Here is a 23,561-nt window from a genome sequence, read left to right as displayed (position 1 = left end):
AGGACAAAACACCATTCACTTCACAATATACACAAACATATCTGGACAATTTATACTTTAGAATATTTTACCATCATGGGGGTTTTGCTAAACTGTCTGGGGAGAAGCATTTATACAATGAAAAATAAAAAAACTTTCTGAGGTTGGTGATAGTTCCCAAAATGAATTACATTAATTGTGAATAAATGTATTTCCAAGGAGGTGGGAGATACTATGGAAGGCATTGATAGCGTAATGGGCAGGGACGGAGGACTTTTGGCCAGCAAACTATGCAAGATTCACCAGCTGAGGAGAAGGGCTGGTAGTTCTGCTCCTGACACTCTCCATTACTCCAGTGCTGCTAGGTAATTTTTAAACATTCATGTTAGCATCTCTAATCACGCTGGCAAAGATGCAATGGAGGCTAGAATGATTCAGTCTCAGTTGTTCTTTACTCCCCAAAAACCTAATCTGTTTGAAACATTGCTTAGCACCACTAGTAACCCAACCAAAGGCCTGGTGGGTCTGGACCCAAGGCACATTTCAATCAACTCAGGATGAGCAAGCAATGTTTAGCAATATAAATTAATCTAGGATAGACAAAACTTTAAGGCCCTGATTCTCTACTGCTTTGCACCTTGCCTAGTCATTTATACCTGCATGACATGGGCAGGGCCAATGGGTGGGTGGGGGGAAAAGCCGGTACAAATTACCGGGGACCGGCAGTCCAGAAGGGGGCCCGGCTTCCCCCCCCCTCGTCGGCCCTGTTTAGCCGGCCCGCCCTTGCTGGGGAGCCCGAAAAAAAAATTTCACCAGGACCTGAACCCGCTCTCGGTGGCCCTGGACATGGGTGTAAAAGGCTACCTAAATACTATGGACAATAGGCAAGAAACAAGGCTGGAGACAAACAGGCCCTCTATTGATACCTTCCCTAACCCACCTCCCTCCAGTTCTAATAGACAAATTCCACCATTGAATGTCATTTGTTTGTTTACAATTAGATTTTGTAAGGCAATATGCATTTTACTTCTTCATACCTTCAAACCCCATCTCTAGACCAATCATTTACTCTCCCCATCTTAGCAAAGAGGCTGATTGTGATCAGCACTATATACAAAGGTACAAAGGACAAAGGTAGTGAGGACATTTGGGAAATAGCCTCTTGCAGCAATACCAACTAGAAGTGATGAAGTCGATCATGTGAGGAAATCCTGCTAATTAATCACGCAGTGTGTATCAGCATCCTTCCCCTCAGCACGGCTGCGGGTTAAACTTACAGCAGTTGTCCTTTGCCATTGGTATTTACTTGTCACTGAAATAGGTTAAATAATCATGGCTAGAGGATAACAGTAATGTTTACACACAAGTCATTTGAAATCTTGGCAGGGAGGGGGGAGCAGTCCAGGAGCTCTCATGAATCCACTATCAAAACAGCTCCTCCACTACTTTGGGATGTGTTTTTTTTGTTTGTTTGTTTGTTTGCATGGGTGAGCATGGTAGGGAAACAAAGAGCCAGAAGCAGGAAAGAATAAAATTATTGAACATCTCTAATATACTCAGAGGTAGATCTCTTTATGCATATACAGTAAATTCGGTCCTATGCAGCTGGTCAGGCCAAAACCTATGCACCACTTGAGTCCCACATAAGACCTTAAAAGCAAGGCTTAGATGTGCACAGGTCTGTCCCTCTGCACTGAGATGAATTTCACTGTTATAGAATGAGTGTAATGAGCATTTAGAGTAAAACAGTAGTAGATGCGGACCTCAAAAAAAGTGAACATCCTTCTGGGATGTATTAACAGGAGTGTTGTAAGTAAGACACGAGAAGTAATTCTTCCGCTCTACTCTGTGCTGATTAGGCCTCAACTGGAGTGTTGTGTCCAGTTCTGGGCACCACATTTCAGGAAGGATGTGGACAAATTGGAGAGAGTCCAGAGAAAAGCGGCAAAAATTATTAAAGGTCTAGAAAACATGACCTATGAGGAAAGATTGAAAAAATTGGATTTGTTTAGTCTGGAAAAGAGAAGACGGGGGGGGAGGGGGGGGGACACATGATAACAGGTTTCAAGTATGTAAAAGGTTGTTACAAAAAGGAGGAAGAAAAATTGTTTTTCTTAACCTCTGAGGATAGAACAAGAAGCAATGGGCTTAAATTGCAGCAAGGGAGACATAAGGAAAAATTTCCTAACTGTCAGGGTGGTTAAGCACTGGGATAAATTGCCTAGGGAGGTTGTGGAATCTCCATCATTGGAGATTTTTAAGAACAGGTTAGACAAACACCTGTCAGGAACGGTCTAGATAATACTTAGTCCTGCTACTAGTGCAGGGGACTAGACTAGATGACCTCTCGAGGTCCCTTCCAGTTCTATGATCCTGATATACATCATTACCCACCTACCTGAGAAATAAGATGATCAATCGGTATTTGTCAGCTATAAATCACTTTGCTAAAGTACAAACAACGCGAGCTGTCTGGCACTACATTGGATTATATGGAAGTTTAATAAAGATTCACTTACAGTGCCATAAGAAAATTAGAGCATTTGCACATTGAGCTATCACAGAAGTTATGGTCTCAATGACGGAAAAAAACAGGAAGCTTTTTTTTAAAACACAAGACTTCATACAGCTACTCCACAGAGAATGAAATAGCCAATTTGAACTCAACTTTGCCATCAGTTGTTTAGTTTGATTTTCCCCAGGAGTTTGTTTGCCAAAAGAACATCCTTGAAATAACACAGGACCCTCAATTGTATAAATCTTCCACTTTTGCAGAACATAGCCTTATGTGTGAAGTCTGTATTACTGTAAATTCTTTCCATAGCAACAGTATTGCCTAGCGGAGATCTGGGACTATCAAAATCCTTTGTAGAGCAGACTTCTGTCTGGAGCTACCACCAGAATTCTTTCAGCATCTCTGGTGTCAGATAATGCAGCAATGAAAGTAGTGCTTTCTCTGTATTCTCCTGTTGGGAGTTCTTTAAGGCCTCCCCATATGTACCATAATTAATCTGGATTTTCATTTACTTGTAAAGGCCTGGGAGCTCTGGCAGTATTTCCTCCCAGCAACCCCATAATATGAATGATTTTTAGTCTGCACTGGTTTTCCAGAGCATAGTCTGTATCTATACTACAGAGACTACATTGGCTTAGCTATGTCCATGTAGCTAAGGTGTCATAACCCCATAGTTTAGATGCAGCCTACACCAATGGAAGGGTTTTTTCCATGTGTTTAGAAACATCACCTCTCTGAACAAAGTCAGTTTTCTTCCATCAACATAGCTGCATTTACACTGAGGGTTTGGTTGGCATAGCTCTGTCAGTCAAGGGTGTGTATTTTTCACACACCCTGACTGTTGTAGCTATGTTGAACTAACTTTTAAGTATAGACCAACCCTAGAAAGCACAGCTTATTTATATGACTGAAATAAGCAACACTTAAAAGTTAGGTTATCGAAGTCATTATTGTTGAAAGCCTAATTTTTAAGCTCTTCTCCACAGCAGAGAGGGTGAGTTGTAATTCTTGTCAGTGCCCCCAGACTCCCTTAAGCTCTGAAGCAAGACCACCATGACAAAAGGAGTTGGAGGAGCTGAATGTGATGGTATCAGGAGCTACACTGTCAGTTACAAGCTTCAGTGTCAACATTATCAGCTACCAATTTTATTTTAAGCATTCTCAGAATATGCTCATGTATATGAGCTATACACAGAAGCTGAAAGGGCTATTAAAAAGATCTGATGCAAAACAATGCTGATATAGAGTACTAATTATTGCTTGAGTGGAGCGCACAGGAAGAACTATCAGCTGGTTGATGAGCCCTCTTCTCTTTTTAACTTAATTGTCTCTTGTTTTCAAACAGATCACCAGAGATGACAATCTGTCACAAGACAGAAATAAAAGTGTGTTATAGAGAAGTTTAAAAAAGTCTGAACTATCATGGGAGAATAATCAGCAGTGTTTGAGGTTTGAGATTTGACTTCTTTATTACTTCTCATAACACAAGAACTAGGGGTCACCAAATAAAATTAATAGGCAGCAGGTCTAAAACAAATAAAAGGAAGTATTTCTTTACACAACGCACAGTCAACCTGTGGAACTCCTTGCCAGAGGATGTTGTGAAGGCCAAGTCCATAATAGGGTTCAAAAAAGAACTAGATAAATTCATGGAGGATAGGTCCCTCAATGGCTATTAGCCAAGATGGGCAGGGATAGTGTCCCTAGCCTCTGTTTGCCAGAAGCTGGGAATGGGCGACAGGGGATGGATGATTACCTGTTCTGCTCATTCCCTGTGGGACACCTGGCACTGACCACTGTCGGAAGACAGGATACTGGGCTAGATGGACCCTTGGGCCATTTTTATGTACGCTATTAACTCAGCAGCAAGTTTCACAGCCAAGAAGATATCTACTTTTTCTCTAGCTCCTGAACAGTGAGAAAGTCTTCCTTCTGCTTCCTGCCATTTTCTTTTTAGTTGCATCAACAGCAGTTGAAACCGAGATCTGCTCGAAAGTCAGGAAATGACTTGCCTTTGAACAAACTCTTATTTTACTTGTTTCATCTTATAAAGTCACTGATCGTGCAGCTACCTCTTACTTTTACCTTGTTCACAATATTGTCTCTAGGGTGCAGTTTAAAATGTCTTGGCTACCTTTAAAAACTTTTAAAAGAACATTGACTTATTGTGTGTTTAAAAAATAATCTACTGTAATTTTGATCTATAAAGCCCTTTATGGGACAAGTCTAAAGGCTACCACACCCTCACAGAAGACAGCTGCTACGCTCAAGCTGACAGACCCCAGATTTGTATAGTGTGACGTAGGCTTGGTCAGTAGAAAGCTCTTGATTCTGGCAATTGTTCCCTGGGTCCAACAAGCTCACCCAGAGTCCAAAGCCCAAGGTCTAAGAATAGATGTTTGCTTTGTCTCTCCCCAGCATTCTGGCTGGCAGTTCTGTTATTCACAATGTATCATTCTTAACGTAAGCATGCCTAGAGATTTAGAATATATAGATATCATAAACAGACCTGGAATGAGTAACTTTAAGAGAGAAAAGGCACCACAGCTACTAAAGCAGAAGTCACCTAGTGTACTTTGACTATCCATTGTCTCCACAAAAAGCAGGTTATGAGTCAAACTCTGCCATCAGCTCCACAGCACATTGCTCTAGCTTATATTGTATAGATAACACTTAGTCCTGCCTCGAGTGCAGGGGACTGGACTAGATGACTTCTTGAGATCCCCTCCAGTTCTGTGATTCCTGCAGCTCTGAGAATGGGGTCAGACTTCGCTACTTAGGACAGCCCAGGGTTTGGGGTTGCATGGGACTTTGGAGACCCCAGGTTTAATTCCCTGCAAATGTCCCATATGACCTTTCGCACATCACAGCCAGTATTTTAAAAGGTATTACACATCAAAATATGATAGGTGCCTAGGCACTATGGAAAACCCCACAAGGTGCTTAGCTGCAGCTTTAGATGTCTAAATACCTTTAAAAATCTGTCCCCTGGTCTCTTTGGGCCTTATTTCCCCATCTGAAAAATGGGGATCATAGCACTTCCCTACCTCACAGGTCTGTTGAGAGCATAAATACATTACAGTTTAAGAGGCTGCTCAAACACTATGGTACCAGGGGGCAGATGGGCAGGTAACTCCCTTGTCAGGGAAATTTAAGGTTACAGCAGCGACCTCATCTATTCTGATCTGATCAAACTCTGCCTGTCTCCCTCATGCACATTTGTCTCCACATGTTGTCTGAAAGAACACCTCCTAAGAACAATTCCTTCTATCTACCCTCTTTCCAAAGCAGATCAAGGCCCAATTTTGATCACACAATAAGCAATTCTGTACTAGAAAGGGTTTAGCTCATAAAGCTACCATGTGTAGCCACGTCTGTAAAGTTCCCTTATAATTTAGGTTTAAGAGTTCCTCTAGTTGTGACAGGTTGCCACATGACATTTAGTTTGTAGTTTAGCAGTGGTAGGAGGTTATCCAAGACCTTTACACAGACCATTTTTGTATGGCCTAATGACAGCCTCAAATCAAATGAGCCCTTTCGCTTGAAAATTAAGTGGAACAATGCCTTAATTTGTGAAAGAAACATCAGAGCTACCCTAATAAAGGCAATGGTTGAATAACAAGCTTTTTATTCTTGTAAGTCAGAGGAGAGGATGACATGTGAATGTGTTAATATGAACCCACTGCTGCTTGCTTTATCCACCCACTTGTAGTCCCTTGGTCTTCAGTGAATTCATAGAAGGGGTGAGAGAGAGATCTGGCCCTTTGCCATATCTAGAACCTCAAACAGAACAAGAGTTCAAAACTCAATACATTAGACATGTGAAATGTGGCACCTGTTGTGCAATAGTAACAAGGAACCAAGAGAATACTATATTTATTTATCTGAGATACTTATCTTGGCTCCCTGTTTACTAGTCAGGGGACAGGAATCTCTTGACCAACTCCAGAACATTACGGGAAGTAAACATTTCTTTGTAAAAGGTTCCAGTTAACACTGGGGTTTATTCTGGTGACAGAGAGTTGAGCTAGGAAACAGACCAGGCTTGGTTGCACACGATGGTAATAGATGTAAGGTACGTATGGATCATACTGATCTTCGTGTGCCCTTACAAGCCATCAAAAGTGATGTTTTACATCTCTCACCTACAAGGCACAGCAGCTCTCAAAATTGACAGCAAGCTGTGTCCTTCAAAGTGTTTCTGCAGGCTTCCTCGTACCAAGGTTTGAGGTATCACACATGTGAACCCCCCACATATTTCTGAATTTTACTAAAGAATAAAGCACCATGCAGTCACGAGCGCTGACCTTCTGACACCATGACTTTCACTATCCCTTCCATAACAATCTTTTCACTTTCCTTAACAGTACATGATACTGAAATGTATGCAACAGATCTTTTCAGTCTCGTCACTTCTGCTGCAGCTAAGACTTCTTCTCCAATGTACAAGGGAGCTGGGAAGTGAATTTCCTGAGAAAGAAACACACAACCATAGCCAGGCATTTTAGTACCTATAACTGCAGAAATAAGTCCGTTGATCAAAACTCCATGTACAATTGTTCTCCCAAACCTAGTTCTCTTTGCATAGTCTTCATCCAAATGCAGTGGGTTTGTGTCCCCAGTTAAGTCAGCAAAACTAACAATATCTTTCTGTGTGAAGGCTTTAGTAAGTTCAGCCTTGTCTCCAACCTGTATATGTGAACGCTGAAGAGAGAGAGATCTAAGCAATGAGCTGGCAATGTTTGGTTTTGTCAGGATGGTTCTTTTGAAATCCCCACCAAAAATTCTAGGTCTGAGTAGTGCCAACATCTTGAGCAACTTCTGCTTCTTACAGCCTAACCACGTCTCCGGTGTATTCAATCCAGTAGGAGTTCTCTGCTGTTCCCAGATAACGCAAGGAGAAATGGAGAGGTCTGGTGGGGGGGAAAAAAAATGATACATTATGAAAACATCACACATACCAAACAATTTCCAGCAGGCAAGATTAAAAAAAAAAAAAACAACAACAAAAAATTTCCCCCATATAAAGCAAAATTAGAGCAACTTAAGCCAACCATGTTATTCAACTATCTCCTTGGAGACCAACTCCAGCTCCCAGACTCAATTACTGAAAGTTATGTGGCAGAATGAAGTGAAGCATTTCAAAAGGAACAAGCATTGGGCTCTGGAATTCAAGTGCAATGGGGTTTGGAGTGAGTGAGTGACAGTGGGCGAAACATACAAGTTTGAACCCAGATAGGGGCCAAGGACAAACTGTCATGGAAATTAGTTTCCTCAAAAATCTGTTAACAAGATCTACTACAGTGAGGTCAGGTCTGATATGTAAAGTGATGAAACTCAGACACAAGAATCTAGTTTTATAAGATCGCATCTATGTGGGCCCCCAAAAGGAAAGACGATTCCCAGCATCTACTTCCTTTCAGACAACCCCAGATATGACAACAGGTGATTGTTACAACCACCGTACAATATAAAGAGAGACCTGGACATGACAATTTAAGTTGATTGAATTTCAGTAATTATACGACAGACCGATTCAATCTCTCACCAATCTGTTTCACACCCATCCTTAAGGGTATTTAACTCTAAAACGGATCCGGTTTTACACAAGTAAGCCATGTCTCTATTAAGAGGTTCTGTGAACCTGAGTAGGCTGAGTAACCCTAAAGAGGACTAAAATTCAGGGGCAGGTCCCGGAGTTCCCCAGGGCTTTACCTGTATCACTCTGAAAGCACACTTCCTGTTCTGGTAGGAGCCCAGCAGTGTTAGAGCACTCCACAGCTTGACAAGGCCACTAAATTATGACAACATTAAATATATTATTAGGATTCACATGCCTCAAAAGATTTTGCTGCTGGGTATACAGCTTAAATAGAGATTCCCTAAACAGAAGGAATAATGAACTCCCAACTGCAATTTCATCAGTAGGCTCTGGTGATAAGTTTGTGACAATTACCCTTCAGTGTAGTTTGTCTTATCTATGGTTTGAAGTATTTAATACAATCAATGCTCATGGGTTTTTCCTTTGTCAAACCCTTTTTTAATGGGCCTGTTTCCTGAACCGCTCTTCCTGTGCCTTTAGTTTCCTTCCCTTTCCCATCCCCAATAGCTTCCATTCATCTTTAGTGCCCTAATCTCCCAGCTGCTCCTGACCTCTTCCCACAGCAAGGGATAACAGACACAGGTTTCAGTACTACATCATCCACTCCTGGTCATTTTATGTTTTAAGACAGGAACACTGTATGGATCCATGTTTAGTGTCTCACTGAGTACGTATTAAGTTTGCTCAATATAAGTAAAAAGATGTTTTAGTCTTTAACCTCCAGCCCTGCATACTCAGCCTAGCAAAATCAAGCTGGGTTCTTTCTAGGTCATGCATGATCATCAGTAAGAGATTCTGTGGGTCCAATTTTCCTTTCAGTGTCATCTGAGCAACCCTATTGCCGTCAACTGATTAACCACGGGTGTAACTGATTGGCTTGGAACCAGGGCTTTGGAGTGGAGCCTGGAGCTGGAGCGCGGAGCAGGTCCAGAGCAGTGGAGCTGCAGGTTTTTGCCTGGAGCTGGAGCGGAGACGGAGCACAGCTCCAAAGCCCTGCCTGGAACGCAGGAACCAATTCTGTTGATGCACAAGTAACACTATCTAATTCACTCTAACCTGCATTGGCTCTGCAGATGTAACTAGTACTGAACACTTACTTCTGTAACTAAATGCAGCAGATAGGACTACACACAAGTAGCAGCTCTGTCAAGACGTTGTGAGGTTTACGCATCTTCGTCACTTCTTAGACCAGTGTGTCATTTTAACTATTCTGGACCAGTCACATTTCTGTGGTCTGAGTCAAAAGATAGTTTAAACCCACAAATGCCAATGGAAATTTGTTGTGTTTGAGGTGGTTTCTTAGTCTGCCTTTTTACTGCTCTTTTGATTCCTAGTGCTTTGCCATTTTTCTTAGGGTTTGTCTACACTGGCAATTTACAGCACTTTCTCGCTCAGGGAGGTGAACCCCCCCCCGAGCTCAGCAAGTTTCAGCGCTGTAAAGCACCAGTGTAGACATTGCACCAGCGCTGGAAGCTACGCCCCTCGTGGAGGCGGGTTTTTCAGGACGCCGGGAGAGCTCTCTCCCAACGCCAGGGCCGGCTCTAGGCACCAGCAAACCAAGCACGTGCTTGGGGCGGCACATTTTTAGGGGTGGCATTCCAGCCAGCCCCCCCCCTTTTTTTTTTGCTTGGGGCGGCACACCTAGAGCCGGCCCTGGCAGCAGCAGCGTGTCCTGCACGGGCGGGGGCCGCGCCCTGGGGCCGCTGCGGTTCGCGTCAGGGAGCAGCGCCCGCACCGTATGGCCAGGTGGGCTCTGAGCGCAGGGCACCTGGGCTGGGGGCCGCCGCCCCATGGGGCGCACGGAGCTGCCTGCAGGTGCCGCAGGGCGGCCGCCCCCCAGCGCCGCAGCCGGGGCTGGGTGAAGCACCCCGAGCCACCCAGGGACTGCAGCAGGGCAGCCAGGAGCAGCGGCAGCAGTGGGGACCGGTGCCCGGGGTGCTGCCGTGCGGGGCCGCGTCCCGCTCTCCGGGGCTCCGCTCCCTCTGGGGCTGCCCTGCCCCGGCTCCTCAGCCCCCTGCCAGGATGGTGCCCCGGCTCTGCCCTCCCGGGTCCGGCCGGTCCTGGAGGCGGGAGCCCCGGCTGGAGGGACCCTGAGCTGAGGCGCGGCCCGGGAGCCCCGCTGCTTACCCCGACCCTGCCACCGCCGGACCGGCTGGAGATGAAGGGGCAGCGGGCGGAGTCAGCACTGGTGGGGGGAAGCCCAGGGCTGGGGCAGCAGGGAGTGCGGGTGGGATGGGGGGTGGGGGGGAGAGCCCAGAGTTGGGGCATCAGGGGGTGAGGGTGGGGGGAGAGCCCAGGGCTGGGGTGGCAGGGAGGTGTAGGGGGAGCCCAGGGCTGGGACGGGTGGCAGCCAAAAATTTTTTTGCTTGGGGCGGCAAAAAACCTAGAGCTGGCCCTGCCCAACGCTGTGCCGCGACCACACAAGGCACGTGGAAGTGCTGCTGCGACAGCACCTTAGCACTGCCAGTGTGGACTAGCCCTAAGTAGTACATGATTACTCCCAAGTTATTTAGTGCTTTACATCAAAAAGTCTTAAAGTGCTTTATAAAGCTGCTCACTTATCCTCATTTTACAGATGGGGACCCCATTACAGAGATATTAAGTAACTTACTCATGGTCACAGAGCAAGTCAGTGGCAGAGTCAGGATCAGAAAAACATTCAACACCCTTGCTCTAACTTCTAGACTCTAAATTAGGCAGCCCTCATATTATTAATGTTGAAATATAACAGGGATGTAAAGACTGCTCTGAAAGGCAAGTTACTGGATTTCACACCTTAAAAAGGCTTTTCACAGAGCTTTTTAAAATGGAGAGGAATCATTTACAGTTTTGCTCCACACCTAATCATCTTTCACTTCAAGTGCCAGGCACATTCTTCCCCCTGCCTCCTCTAACCCATCACAGAAAAAAAAAAAAAAATACTCCTGAGTGATCACTAAGCAGCATTCACATACACCCCAGAAACACACAAGAATCATAGAATCGTAGGACTGGAAGGGACCTCGAGAGGCCACCTAGTCCAGTCCCCTGCACTCCTGGCAGGACTAAGTATTATCTAAGACAGCGGCTCTCAAACTTCATTGCATCGTGACCCCACTTCTGACAACAAAAATCACTACACAACCCCAGGAAGGGGGACTGAAGTCTGAGCCCGTCCAAGCCCCGCCACCCTGGGCTAGGGGGGCCAAAGCTGAAGCCCAAGCACTTCTGCCCTGGGCGGGGGGCATACAACTTTAGCCCTGGGTGGTGGGGCTTGGGCTTCAGACTTGCTGGGGCCCAGGGACACCACCAGCCTTGGTGACCCCATTAAAATGGGGTCCCGACCCACAGTTTGAGAATCCCTGATCTAACACCATCCCTGACAGGTGTTTGTCTAAGCTGCTCTTAAAAATCTCCAGTGATGGAGATTCCACAACCTCCCTAGGCAATTTATTCCAGTGCTTAACCACCCTGACAGGACGTTTTTCTTAATGTGCAACCTAAACTGCCCTAGCTGCAATTTAAGCCTGTTGCTTCTTGTCCTATCCTCAGAGGTTAATGAGAACAATTTTTCTTCCTCCTCCTTTTACATACTTGAAAACTGTTATGTCCCCCCTCAGTCTTCTCTTCTCCAGATTAAAGAAACGCAATTTTTCCAATCTTCCCTCACAGATCATGTTTTTCTACACTTATCATTTTTGTTGCTTTTCTCTGGACTTCCTCCAATTTGTCCACATCTTTCCTGAAATGTGGCACTCAGAACTGGACACAATATTCCAGTTGAGGCCTAATTAGCACGGAGTAGAGTGGAAGAATGACTTCTCGTGTCTTGCTTACAACACTCCTGCTAATACATCCCAGAATGATGGTTGCTTTTTTGCAACAGCGTTACACTGTTGACTCTCAGTTAGCTTGTGATCCACTATGACCTCCAGATCCCGTTCTGCAGTACTCCTTCCTAGGCAGTCATTTCCCATTTTGTATCTGCGCCACTGATTGCTCCTTCCTAAGTGGAGTAATTTGCATTTGTTCTTATTGAATTTCATCCTGTTTACTTCAGACTGTTTCTCCAGTTTGTCCAGATCATTTTGAATTTTAATCCTGTCCTCCAAAGGACTTGCAACTCCTCCCAACTTGGAATCGTCTACAAATTTTATAAGTGTACTCTCTATGCCATCATCTAAATCACTGATGAAGATATTGAACAGAACTGGACCCAGAACTGACCCCTACAAGGTCCCACTCAACATGCTCTTCCATCTAGGTTGTATTTCCCTAGTTTGTTTATGAAAAGGTCATGCAAGACAGTATCAAAAGCCTTACTGAAGTCAAGATACACCAAATCTACCGTTTCCCCCCATCCACAAGGCTTGTTACCCTGTCAAAGAATGCAACAGACAAACAGGTTTAGAAAATCTGACTCACGAGGAAACATTAAAAAAATCCAGGCATGTTTAGTCTTGGGAAAAGACGACTGAAGGGTAACCTGATAACAATCAACTATGTTAAGGGCTGTTATAAAGAGGACAGTGAGCGATTGTTCTCCCTGTCTACTTAAGGTAGAAGTAGTTGTGATGAGCTTCATCTGCTGCAAGAAAGATTTACCAGTAGGTTACATATTAGAAATAACTTTCTAACTAGAAGGGTAGTTAAGCACTGGAACAGACTTTCAAGTAAGGTTGTGGAATCTCCATCACTGGAGATTTTTAAGAACAAGCCGGACAAACACCTGTCAGGGATGGTCTAGGTTTACTTGGTCCGGCCTCAGTGCAGGGGCTGGATTTGAAGAATTCCCAAGGTCCCTTCCAGCCCTGCATTTCTATGAAATCACAGCTATTATTTTCTCCCTTATTTTGATAGGAAACTATCAGAAGTTGTAAGCTCGTTATTTTCAAATTAAAGGTTATTTATACATCTTACACAATTCCATGTTGGTACTTGCAAGGTACTATATATGCAATCAGTGTCTTACCTGCTGGGAACTCTTAGTATTGCAGACAGGGTTTTTTCCTCATATGTTAAGACATCAACAGGCAAGGCTGCACCAACCTATGCACAAATAGGGCACTACTGTTAAATCAATATTATTCACTGCTTTAACACCAGTTTGTGAACATATGATTTCCACGTTCTCCAACTGAAAATATTATTATTAGAGCAACTTTGTAATACCCAGCTCTTATACAGCCCTTTTCATTCACAGATCTCAAAGCACTTGGCATCATTAGCACCATTTTACAGCTGGCAAAACTCAGACAAAGAGGTGATATGACTTGTCCCACCTCACCCAGTAAATCAGTGGCAGAGCCAGGAATAAAACCTAGGACCTCGAGTTCCAGTCCAGTCGGCCATATTCCCTCCTGCTGTTTTCCCTTTGAAGCTCCACTGCAGCAGGAGCACGGACACCGGGACTTAAAGGGAAATGGCTGTTTTCACACCCAGCTCAGTGGATGTCAGATAGCACTGAAGCAGGCTGATAGGAGGTACATTAAGGCTCCTAGTTCAGTGTCTTGAACTTAAAAGCCAAAGTCTATGAAACGGCAAAAAGCAGGGAGAGAAGGGCTCTGAGGGAGCACGAGGGACATCATTTTAAATTGTTTCTTCCTTTCCCTTTATGCCCCATGAGCCAAGCCTCCTTCCTGCTCACTTTCAGCTCTGGCTTCCTAGTCAGAATTCTAATTCGGGTAATACTATGGTTCCTCTTCAGACGGTATAAATCTTTCGCCCTCACTAAATTATGTTTTCTAATGGAAAGGATGAGCTAGAATCACTCATTAGGCCACGAACCTAGAGAATCACCAACGTTTTGGTCATCTTTTGAGGGACCCCATCCACATACTGACCCAGCCTGACCATTTAGCTTCAGAGAGCTTCCAGAATCACCCGTTTGCAATTCTGGGTGAAACAGTTTCCACACTGAGAAGTCAATTAGTCAGACTTCTTTGCCCTGTTAAAATTAATGTTAGGTCAGATGAATCGTGTATGCAGCATAAGAAACTTCAGGGTTCAGGAAACTTTGAATACACATCAGAACGGCAGTGAAGATGGAATTTTCATATCTTTGCCTACTGAAACAGAAGAATTGTAACATTCACTACCATTGTTAAAAGCAGCCTGAAGTTTACAGATTTAAAAACAAACAAACAAACCATAATCATAGGCCGTGGCTACACTTGAAACTTCAAAGGGCTGCCGCAGGAGCGCTCCCGTGGCGGCGCTTTGAAGTGCGAGTGTGGTCGCGCGCCAGCGCTGCAGGTACTCCACTGCCACGAGGGGATTAGCTCCCAGCACTGGGGCACTGTTTACACTGGCGCTTTAGAGCGCTGTAACTTGCTGCGCTCAGGGGGGTGTTTCCTCACACTGCTGAGCAAGAAAGTCGCAGCGCTGTAAATCACCAGTGTAGCCATAGCCATAGCGCGGTATATAAAGAACAAGGTGCCGAAAGATCAGGCTCCGCCATTCAGCAGCACACTCTCCTAGACTTTCCATTTGAAATAATGGTTTGTAAAAAAGTCAGCGCTATTTATTTAAGGATGTGGTGATTCTGCATCATGTGCAATCTTCAAGTGGAGAGAGAGGCTCAACTCAACTCAGAGTTATGGGCTTGATCCATAAATTATTAGATGAAGTTCTTTGGCCATTATTATGCAGGAGCTTAGACTAGAAACTAGAGCATCCTAAGGGTTGCTTCTGGACCCTGAAAACAAGAGTCAATGAATTCAGACACCAGTCAGTCACAGGGTCGACGCGCTCCTACCTCCCCATGTAACTCCTTCAGTGCGGAAATAACCAGTTGCTTGAAATGAGCAGCATTCAGTCGAATCCCACCTTCCTGACATTCTCTGAAACGAACCAGGTTTACATAAAGGCTGGTTAGTCAGCGCTCCTCGTGGCCAAGTGGCTCTGGGCTTGGGGAAGGGGGAAGGGGGCGCTCACAAGCAAACCCTCAGGTAGTGGTGTTCGGACGCGTTCCTGAAAACGAGTCTGTCAAACGCCGCAGGCGGGGGCCCCTCCCCCGCCCCTCGCTCCGCCATGCCGGGACCCCTTGGGCCCGCGAGGGGACAGGCCGCCGCGCGCGCTGGCCACGCCCCGGTACGCTGCAGGCGGGGCCCCGGGCTGGGAGACGCGCCGGGGGCCCGGAGCCGGGCTCCCCCTGCAGCCAGCGGCGGGCACGTGGGCGCAGCTCCCGGCAGAGCGGCGAGCTCTGCTCTGCGCACGCGCGGCGCCGGCCCGGGAGCGCTAGAGAGGCGCGGGGTGACGGGCTCTCGCTAGGCCCGCCCAGCCGAGGGGGGGATTGGACCGAACCGGCCCCGCCCTTCCAGCGTTCCCAAACCCGCGCGCCGCGCCGCGCCGCTTTCTGAGGTCACCGGGGGGGAGGGGAGGGGAGAAACTGATCTGTCCGCCCCACCGACCAATCAGCGAGCAGCTCCTCCTCCTCCTCGTGGCCAATGGGGGACACGGCCCGCCCCCTACGGCGTCCCAGCGGGGCCAGTGCGAAGCAGGAGAGGGGGTTGGGCTGCTGGGGAGTAGCCGGGCGGCCCCTCGGTGGCTGTCGCAGCTCAGGGAGCGCCCGGCGGGCTCGCCTCTGCTCTGCGCGTGCACGATGCTCCCCAGTGACGCGGCTACGGCGCGTGCACGATGCTCCACTGACTTAACGATTTCGCCGCGCGCCGCTGTGGCCTGGTCCCTGTGGCTGCCCCCCCCCCCGGCCGCCGCGTTGCCATGGGGATCTGACCGCGCGCAGGCGCAGAGCTCGCGGCCCGCTGTCAAGCTGTGTGGCTGCGGAGTGACTAGACCGGGGGGACAAACATGGCGCCTGTAGGGCGGGAAACGCCTGGCGGCGGCGGGGCACACACCGGCCGGGGCGGGGGCCGGGGCCAGGCTCAGAGCAGACGCGACATGTCGAAGCTACAACCCCGGGAGCGGGGCGAGAGAACCCCCCCCTTCACACGCCAGCAGCCAGGCCGGGGGCGGCAGGTGTAGCCGCTCCCGCCCTGCGCACCGGGGCTGCCCCTGCGGTGCTGAACGGGGGCGGGGCAGGGAAAGCGCTGGGCCGCCGGCGGGGCAGGGACTTTCCTCTCCTTGGCCTGCTGCTGCCAGTGCCCCCCGTGCACGCAGCTCAGGGCCAATGCCTCCTTGGCTCGTCCTCCTGCTGCTCTGCTCATGCTACGCGCCCCCGCCTCAGCATCCACCTTCACGCGCCTCCGGGTCGCGTGGCCCTTTGACCGGCTGCTGAGGGTGCAATGCACTTGTGTGCAGCGCCCCAGCACAAGGATGCTGCACAGAGGCCACGTACTAGTGCTCTGCACCAGGGTAAATGGGCCCTGAAGGCCTAAAGCACTTTCTGGGTAGAGAGCAGCTCAGACCATTAGCGCTCTGGCTCTCACAGAGAGACTAGAACATGGATAAGCAGAACTGAGTTGTTTAAATGTTTATTGGTTGGGAATTTAAAAACAGATATTCAGACTGGCCTCAGTGGGGACTAGGCCCCCATAACATTTCCAATTTAAAGTGCATCCATGAGGCAGGTGCACAAAGAAAGTATCTCAGCATTTTCACAGAGTGCAACTAGTGTATTTTTTCACCTTAAAGTAGAAACAAGTGAAAAGATATTCTAAAAAAAATTCACCCTTGGGGCTGAGACATGTGGAAAATGCCAGACTCAAAGGAGAATTCACTAGAATGCTGTGAACACTTAAGAATCGGATTTTTTATCCTGATGAAAGTCACAACAACCTTAACTACAATGCGCTCTACCCAGCAAATGCTGTATCTAACACCACTTCGTTTTATATGTTATAATGAGCTTCCCTCCCTGCCCAGGTTCCCTAGGGAAAGACCTGTGCATTGCATGGGTATGGACGCTATTCGTAATTAATATTCCATGCACAGACTTGCCATGTTCATTAACATGATACAGGATCTAGGCTGCATTTTTTGGAGCTGCTGCTTCTTTTTATAAATTTCCCATAACTGGGTTGTTAAAAAAAAAAAGGCAAAAGCTACTGATAGTGCCTAGAAGCTGCACCATGGCCTCTACCTGCCATCTAATCTACTACATTACAAACTGCCTAGGGAGCCTATCCTGCCAGCTTGTCCCAGGACTTTGCTGCTATCACTCCTCCATTGCAGCCCTCTCTAGAACAAGTGCTGCTGTTGCTATCAGGATCTGTGCTCTAAGCCACTCACATGCCTGTCACACCTGAGGGATCCTTTAAAACTAGCTCCCTCAGAGACAGGTGTCACTGCATCCATTGCAGGTGCTCTTTTAAACTGATGTGGGAGGTGGCCTCTACACCTGGCTTTCCTGGAATTGAGTTGTTGGTGGTGGGTTTTGTTTTGTTTTGTCTTCTGAACTGCAGCTAGTGCTTTGGTTCATCTTTCCAACCTCACTCACATGGGTAGATGAACACACACTGGCCTTAATCTTTAGTCTAGCACTAGTCATCAAGAATACAGAAACTGTTCTTTAGTTCATCTCCCACATTGTTGTCTTTTATATACACTTCATGATGGTGATCATCACCAGTGACAAATTTAACACAGTCATTGAGCTGTCAGTCAAAAAATTTCTAGAGCTAAAGTTTTTGGCTATTCCATCTGTAAACACCAGATGGCAATGCGGAATTCAAGGTGGGTTTGCGCAATGAAAGGGAGACCCCCTCAGATTGCTCAATGTATCTAGGCTTGGAAGGAGTAGCTTTTTATCAGTAAATGTCTCTGGATGTCGATTTCACCGTACACCCACAAACTGATGAAAAAATACTTACATTGATAATAATCAAAATTGACAACTAGGTAAAGTAGGAAAAATGCTGCTTGATTAGAGTCGCAATCCAGTGATTTCGTCTTTTGAATTAGGCTTGTGACAAATGGGGCTTGTAGCAAATGAACAGTAAGAACAGGTGTGATTTGTTGATATAGGATATTCACTTTGTCTATGTGGACAGGGAATGCTGACAATTTGTGTTTTGATGGTTTATTAAGCTTTAACTTTTTGAATCCCAGCATCTACTGAACTGATCCTATGCAGACTCATTGAGGAACCACCAGTCCTCAGTAGTCTCTGAAACAACGGGAGTGCCTAGGGATCTTCTGACCCATTACTTCTGAACTTGTTTCTCAGATTTCCTAAAAAGCACCATGGAAGGCAAACTACATCCTGCTCCTCCAACACTGGCTCCAGTTTGGGCTTGTTTTTGAGAGGTTTGCTATTAAGTCTTTGTCTTCGTAATATCTCCATTGGTGCTGCGAGGCAGACAAAGCAGGAGCACTGCTCTTGTCCTCTGTTCTCTCAGTGTCAGCTTCTGTGGTACTCGTTGGCTGGTTTTGGCTTGGAGTATCCGTGCTTGATCCTTTGTGAGAGCAAGAGTTCCAGGCGGGGTGGGGGGAGGGTGTTTGGTCCGTGTGAAAAGCTTGTGTGCAGGTCTCAAGGGGGCCTGAAAAGGGGGGGAAACAGCAGCAGGATGCCTGCAAAGTGACCCCTGGCCATGAGGGGGGCTATCGCATAAGCCAGCTACATCATGCAACACACAGGGATCAGAAGAACAGAGCTGTTTTTTTAAGAACTACAGTTGATGATAATCCCATTCCAACCAGGAGCCCTTACCTCCCAGCTGTGCCAGAAGTGGCTATGTGTATCTGCTCTGTTTCTGATACAAGTGAATTGATATCTGTATTTATAGATCCTGACGGGGCTTGATGATGTGTGAAACACACATAACAAATGCTACCTAATATGTAAGAGCAGAGTTTGTCTGGCAGAAAGAACTATACCAACAGGTCCTATAAAAAGTCACGGACTATAATAATACATGTAACTTGTACACAAATGGAAATATTCCATACACAGAACACGTGGATCTAGGACAATAGCATTAAATGGAACAAAGTTCATGTCTTTCATACTAATTTTTCTTCCTTTCTAAAAATATATATATATTTTCAGGATGTACCAAAGAAGAGTTCTGGAACATGGTTCGTAAGAACATGAACAAAGTCCCAACACAGGTCATCTGGGGAAATGAAGATCAGGTATTTTGGTGAATATAGGAACTGGTACTCTGTCGCTCTAGGAATGGAATATGAACGAGAACAATTATTTAGGTTGCTTTGCATTTTATTTCCCAGAATCGTCACTATCATGAGGTGGTGTTGAAGCAATTAGAAATAGAGTGATTCAAAAAGAAAAAAGCTGATACTAGCTGAGGTTTTGAGTTTAAGTAAATCTGAGGCTTGAAAGATGCCAGACTGGCAGCAAAGGAGTCACAGTGACCTCGTGACTGAAACAGGACTGCTGGAGGCAGCGCTAGCTTTACCGTGCTGCCCCAGGCGCGCTGCCTGGAGCTTCACTTGGAGGGGCAGAGCAGTCTGAACTCTCAAGTCGTGTCTCCTGCTGCAAATGCCAAGATTATCAATTATGAATGTGTTCTGCGTGCTAGGAACTAGACTTGAGATCAGACTCATTTCCCATAGATCAGCCATCCTGGATACCAAGGACCACAGTGAAAGAATGCAATGTGACTAGAGCAGAAAGGTTGCTGGTCTTGTCACTAACCTGATATAATTCCATCCATGGCCAGGATGGCTATGTTGAACTGGCTGATGTCTCTCTAAGCCTGAATAGCACAGCATTGATCCCTATGGATAGAAACTCCTATCTGAAAAACAGAGAGCAGTTCAGTAAAGTAGCTTAAGAGTGGGGAAATGTTGGTCCTGCCCTTACTAGGAGCAGAACTCTGCTAGCTACAATCCCATTTAAACACAAGGGGTGTTAAAATAGTAGGGTTCTTGCATTATTACCCTGATCTGAGCATTCAAAGTGTTCTAAAACTGTGTTATAGCCTGCCTAAGAGGGTAGGTATCAGAAGGGGGAAAATAGGGTCTGGTTTTCAGAAGTGCTGAACATCTCCAACTCCAGTTTAAATTTATGCTTAGCACTTCTGAAAATCAGGCCTAGAAGAATCCAGCCTGCAGAGGGAAAAAACACCATTTTTAAGGGGAGAAAATCTTGTTTAGGGTCAGCACACAGTGTTAGAGCACTGCTAGTATCAGCCATTCTGATCAGGGTTGCAGCTCGCATTGTTCTGAACACTGTGTGGATAAGGACTAAATGTTCTCATTACTTAACTATTATGAACTTCGTTTGGGTAAAGGAAATAAATGAGGCGCTAGCTGAAGAATCTGATGTGGGGAACAAATGCTTGTCATAGTATCCTACTCTCATACCCAAATGCATATAAGATAAATGCAGAGATTTTTTGCCCAAAAAGGGTCACAGTCACAGAGTCACAAATAACTTTGTACCCTGAGACAGAGACTTCCTATAGTACTTAGCCCTGTTTCTGTCATGCGAGTGCTGGCTGTTTCTGGAGTGGCTGTTTTAACAAACTCCATTCCTGTCACATCTACATTCCAGACAAAAGTGCATCTTGGAGTGTGTGGATCTGGTGCATAATACACAGGCCATTAAGGAACTAGCATGAACTTCAGGAGAGTTGCAAGAAGTACAGTCTCATTCTGCTCTGAAAAGCACCATGTAAATGGCATGCAGTGCTCTATGGGTCTCCAAAATTCTGAACAGCTGGGCTCCATTTACAGACAGATATCTAGTTCTTGGAGATTCAATCTGGTATCTGAGAACCCAGCTGCTCTGTGCTTCTCATACATCACCTGTAATAAAGGTCCCAAATTAGGCCCTGTACAAACCCACGTCATGTCTTTACGTGATGCCATCTGAATCACCTGTGCTAACTCAGAGCTTTCAGTGGAGTTCACAGGTAGGGCTGACTAAATATTAGTAAACTCTTCTGCTGAAGATACACCAGAGGAATACAGATTGCTCCCTCTGAGCATGTTTGGCTTTGCAGGGTTGACCCAGAGTAAAAAAAAAAAAAAAAAAAAGCAGCGAAATGTTAGTTTAGTTCTTAAAGTCAGCGGCTTTGTCTGAATAAAGTACCTGGAGCAAATCCGCTGAGCAAACATGGAACCTTCTTGCAGCCACTTCTCAGAGTAGGACCACACATTAATTTACAAAATTCTGCTGCTCTGAAAAGCTTGTGGGAGTTCTTCTACAGAATGTGACGGTGCCAGAGTTTATGCAGCTCATGTTATCTCATCCTCTGTAACAAGATTTGATCAACATTTGTAAGTTTATAGCAGACCCAGGCAGATTTAAGATTCTCTTAATTTTTATAACCATCTAGGCAATGTGATAGACCCGAAGGAATAAAAATACCTAGAGTCTCAATCTAGAAAAGTTAAGAATATGTAAGAAATGCGGTAAGAGGAAAACCTTCCTGGATTGAGACTTTAGGAATTTTTATTCCTTTGGGTTTATCACATTGCCTTGATGGTTATAAAAATTGTTGAGAATCTTAAATGTCTGGAACATCAGAAAAGTACTGTTTATATCATTATGTCATATGGAGAGAACTATGCATGAAAGTAAGACTTGCAAGATAATACTAACTCCGTATGTGTGGTGAATGAAATGGATGTAAAGAAACTGTGTACTGCATCTTTAAATTTGTTGAGAACCATTTTGTTCTCAGTGGCTTCTGCTGGTTCAGTGGACACACAGATACAGACACACACACAATGGAGCCTTGATTCTCTAACTTTTCTTGTTTGTATTAATCTAACAAAAGTCCTTTAGCCAAGGTCATGGTTGCTCTGTGTGTATGGAAGAACCTAACAGCATACTGGCAGTGGTGGTAGGGGGCGGGGTGTTTCACCACTGTATCCGTCTGCTGTTTGCATCTCTGCTTTCAGTCTAAAGCAGTGGTTGCCAAAGCGTGGAGTATGTAGTGGTTTTCTGGGGAGAGCTGGTTGGTCACACGGGGCTAGAGTCTCCTCATTCCCAGCTACATTAAAAAAAAACAGCTAAAAAGACATGCATACTTTCCTGAAATTACTTTTCCATCAACGCTGTTGCTGTAGTCCCCACTAAACTTTTGCGTATAACACCTCTGAACAGACAGCAGCTAGAGACCCAAATGTGCCCTCCCTCTCAGTGGAGCAGACAGTGCTGGTGATAGTCTGAGGATATCCAGATTGGCATGGAAACTGGAAAGACAAGGGGCCCCACTGCTGGCCAGCACCACTGCTCTTGCCAACTGTAGGTAAGGTTTTTAAAGACTTAGAGGGCTGTTTAAAACACAGTTCTATTCTGATGCAACCACCATCACTACTAAAATGTCAGAATACCTAGGAGCAATCAGCTCTTGGATTAAGAGCAGTCTTCATGCTCAAGCCAGACAAGACTGAACAGATGCTGGTTGGAAAGGAGAAACCCTTTAACAAAATGACTGGGACGATGTCTCCACCTTCCATTGAAGGCGCACAGGCCCTATTCACCAGAGGGGGATGAAGCTTTGGGGTCCTGTCTGACTCCTCACTGATGTGTGGATGGCCAGAAAGCATCAACATCTTAAAATGCCTTCTTTTACCCGCAGCTCATTAGGCAACTTCCTCCCTGATGAGGACTGGCTCCCATGATCCGTGCCTTTCTTTTCAAGTCCCTCCATTATCTCCCAGATAACTCTTGATGCCAGTTTAAGACCTTCATCCTAATTTTCAAGCAATTAATGGATCAAGCTCCAACTACATCAAAGACCAGACTTTGATTTATGAACCTCCATGACAGCTGCGTTCCACTGGGACAGAGGCCTGCCTGCTGACTGTACTGCCTAAACTAAGATGTTGCTACTTTTTGCCTCCTGTTGTTTTTGCAGAGCCAGTGTAACTACGGAGACGAGCTTGGATTCCAAGTCTGGCTCCACATCAGCACTAGAATTGTTAAGGATACTTACGGCTGGTTATATTTTAGTTGTAATCTGAACAGACTGGATATGGTGCCTCTGAGATGATAAACACAGAACCCTGCAATCCCTTTCTTATGGTCACTTAAGGTTATTTTGAAGGCATAGGGCTGTATTCTAAATACACCTCCAAATAGCCATGGTCAAAGAGGATCAGACAGCCCAAGCTTTTTTGCCCTGATCCTGGCTCCATTGAGACCTAAGGAGGCTATTACACCAGTCCTGCAAGTGGAGCCACAGAGGAGTGTTCTGAGATATGGGTTTAAGAACTGGCGCACAGACTGTTTGGAGCATTTCAATGCATGTGTACCCTGAACCAGATCCACATAATTCCTCCCCCAACAACCACAGCCATTCCCATCCTGCTCGTCACAGGAATAACATGGGGATGAGGGCTCTAGCTAGCTAGAACCCAGGCTCCCAATAATTTACAGTATTAAAATGCATCCTTTTTCTGGAAAACCTGAAGATTTCTCAGAACCTGGCCCATAATTCTCACTAATTTCTGTGATTGCTATTCCCTTGGGCTGCTGGATATTAATGCCAGGTCATTCTGTTGGCCTTTATTAAACTAAATTAATTCTGCTAAAACTGTATTTAAAATGTGAATTATCTTGGCAAGTGGGCAGAAAAATATGCTTTCGATGATATAATTGTTGCCCAA

At 45.8% G+C, this 23,561-nt stretch overlaps 2 protein-coding genes across 2 annotated transcripts; both read right to left on the bottom strand.

The window, feature by feature from the left end:
* Nucleotides 1-6,093: 6,093 nt before the first annotated feature.
* HTD2 (hydroxyacyl-thioester dehydratase type 2) lies at nucleotides 6,094-7,303 on the bottom strand. The gene has a single exon (XM_054035828.1). It carries the CDS (start codon nucleotides 7,301-7,303, stop codon nucleotides 6,788-6,790), a length of 516 nt encoding a protein of 171 aa, XP_053891803.1. The 3' UTR covers nucleotides 6,094-6,787.
* Nucleotides 7,304-7,318: 15 nt separating this feature from the next.
* Nucleotides 7,319-15,392, bottom strand: RPP14 (ribonuclease P/MRP subunit p14). Its single transcript, XM_054035829.1, has 5 exons — nucleotides 15,012-15,392; nucleotides 14,833-14,917; nucleotides 13,048-13,124; nucleotides 8,210-8,288; nucleotides 7,319-7,407 (listed from the first exon to the last, which is right to left on the bottom strand). The coding sequence occupies exons 1-5, from the start codon at nucleotides 15,107-15,109 to the stop codon at nucleotides 7,351-7,353; spliced, it is 396 nt and encodes a 131-aa protein (XP_053891804.1). The 5' UTR covers nucleotides 15,110-15,392; the 3' UTR covers nucleotides 7,319-7,350.
* Between the last annotated feature and the right edge of the window lie 8,169 nt (nucleotides 15,393-23,561).

This window comes from Malaclemys terrapin, chromosome 7, assembly GCF_027887155.1.
Source record: "Malaclemys terrapin pileata isolate rMalTer1 chromosome 7, rMalTer1.hap1, whole genome shotgun sequence".
NCBI lineage: Eukaryota > Metazoa > Chordata > Testudines > Emydidae > Malaclemys > Malaclemys terrapin.
The sequence above is the reverse complement of the archived record's forward strand: the minus strand, read 5'-3'. Positions and strand labels throughout refer to the sequence as shown.

Bases quoted from the DNA above. Each gene is read 5' to 3' on its own strand.
- RPP14 (XM_054035829.1), bottom strand. From the start codon at position 15,109: ATGGCGGAGCGAGGGGCGGGGGAGGGGCCCCCGCCTGCGGCGTTTGAC. The intron at 14,918-15,011 runs GTGAGCGCCCCC...GGTTCGTTTCAG, and splicing joins CACTACCTGAGGGTTTGCTT to AGAATGTCAGGAAGGTGGGA. The intron at 13,125-14,832 runs GTAGGAGCGCGT...ATTTGTGCATAG, and splicing joins TGAAGGAGTTACATGGGGAG to GTTGGTGCAGCCTTGCCTGT.
- HTD2 (XM_054035828.1), bottom strand. From the start codon at position 7,303: ATGTTGGCACTACTCAGACCTAGAATTTTTGGTGGGGATTTCAAAAGA.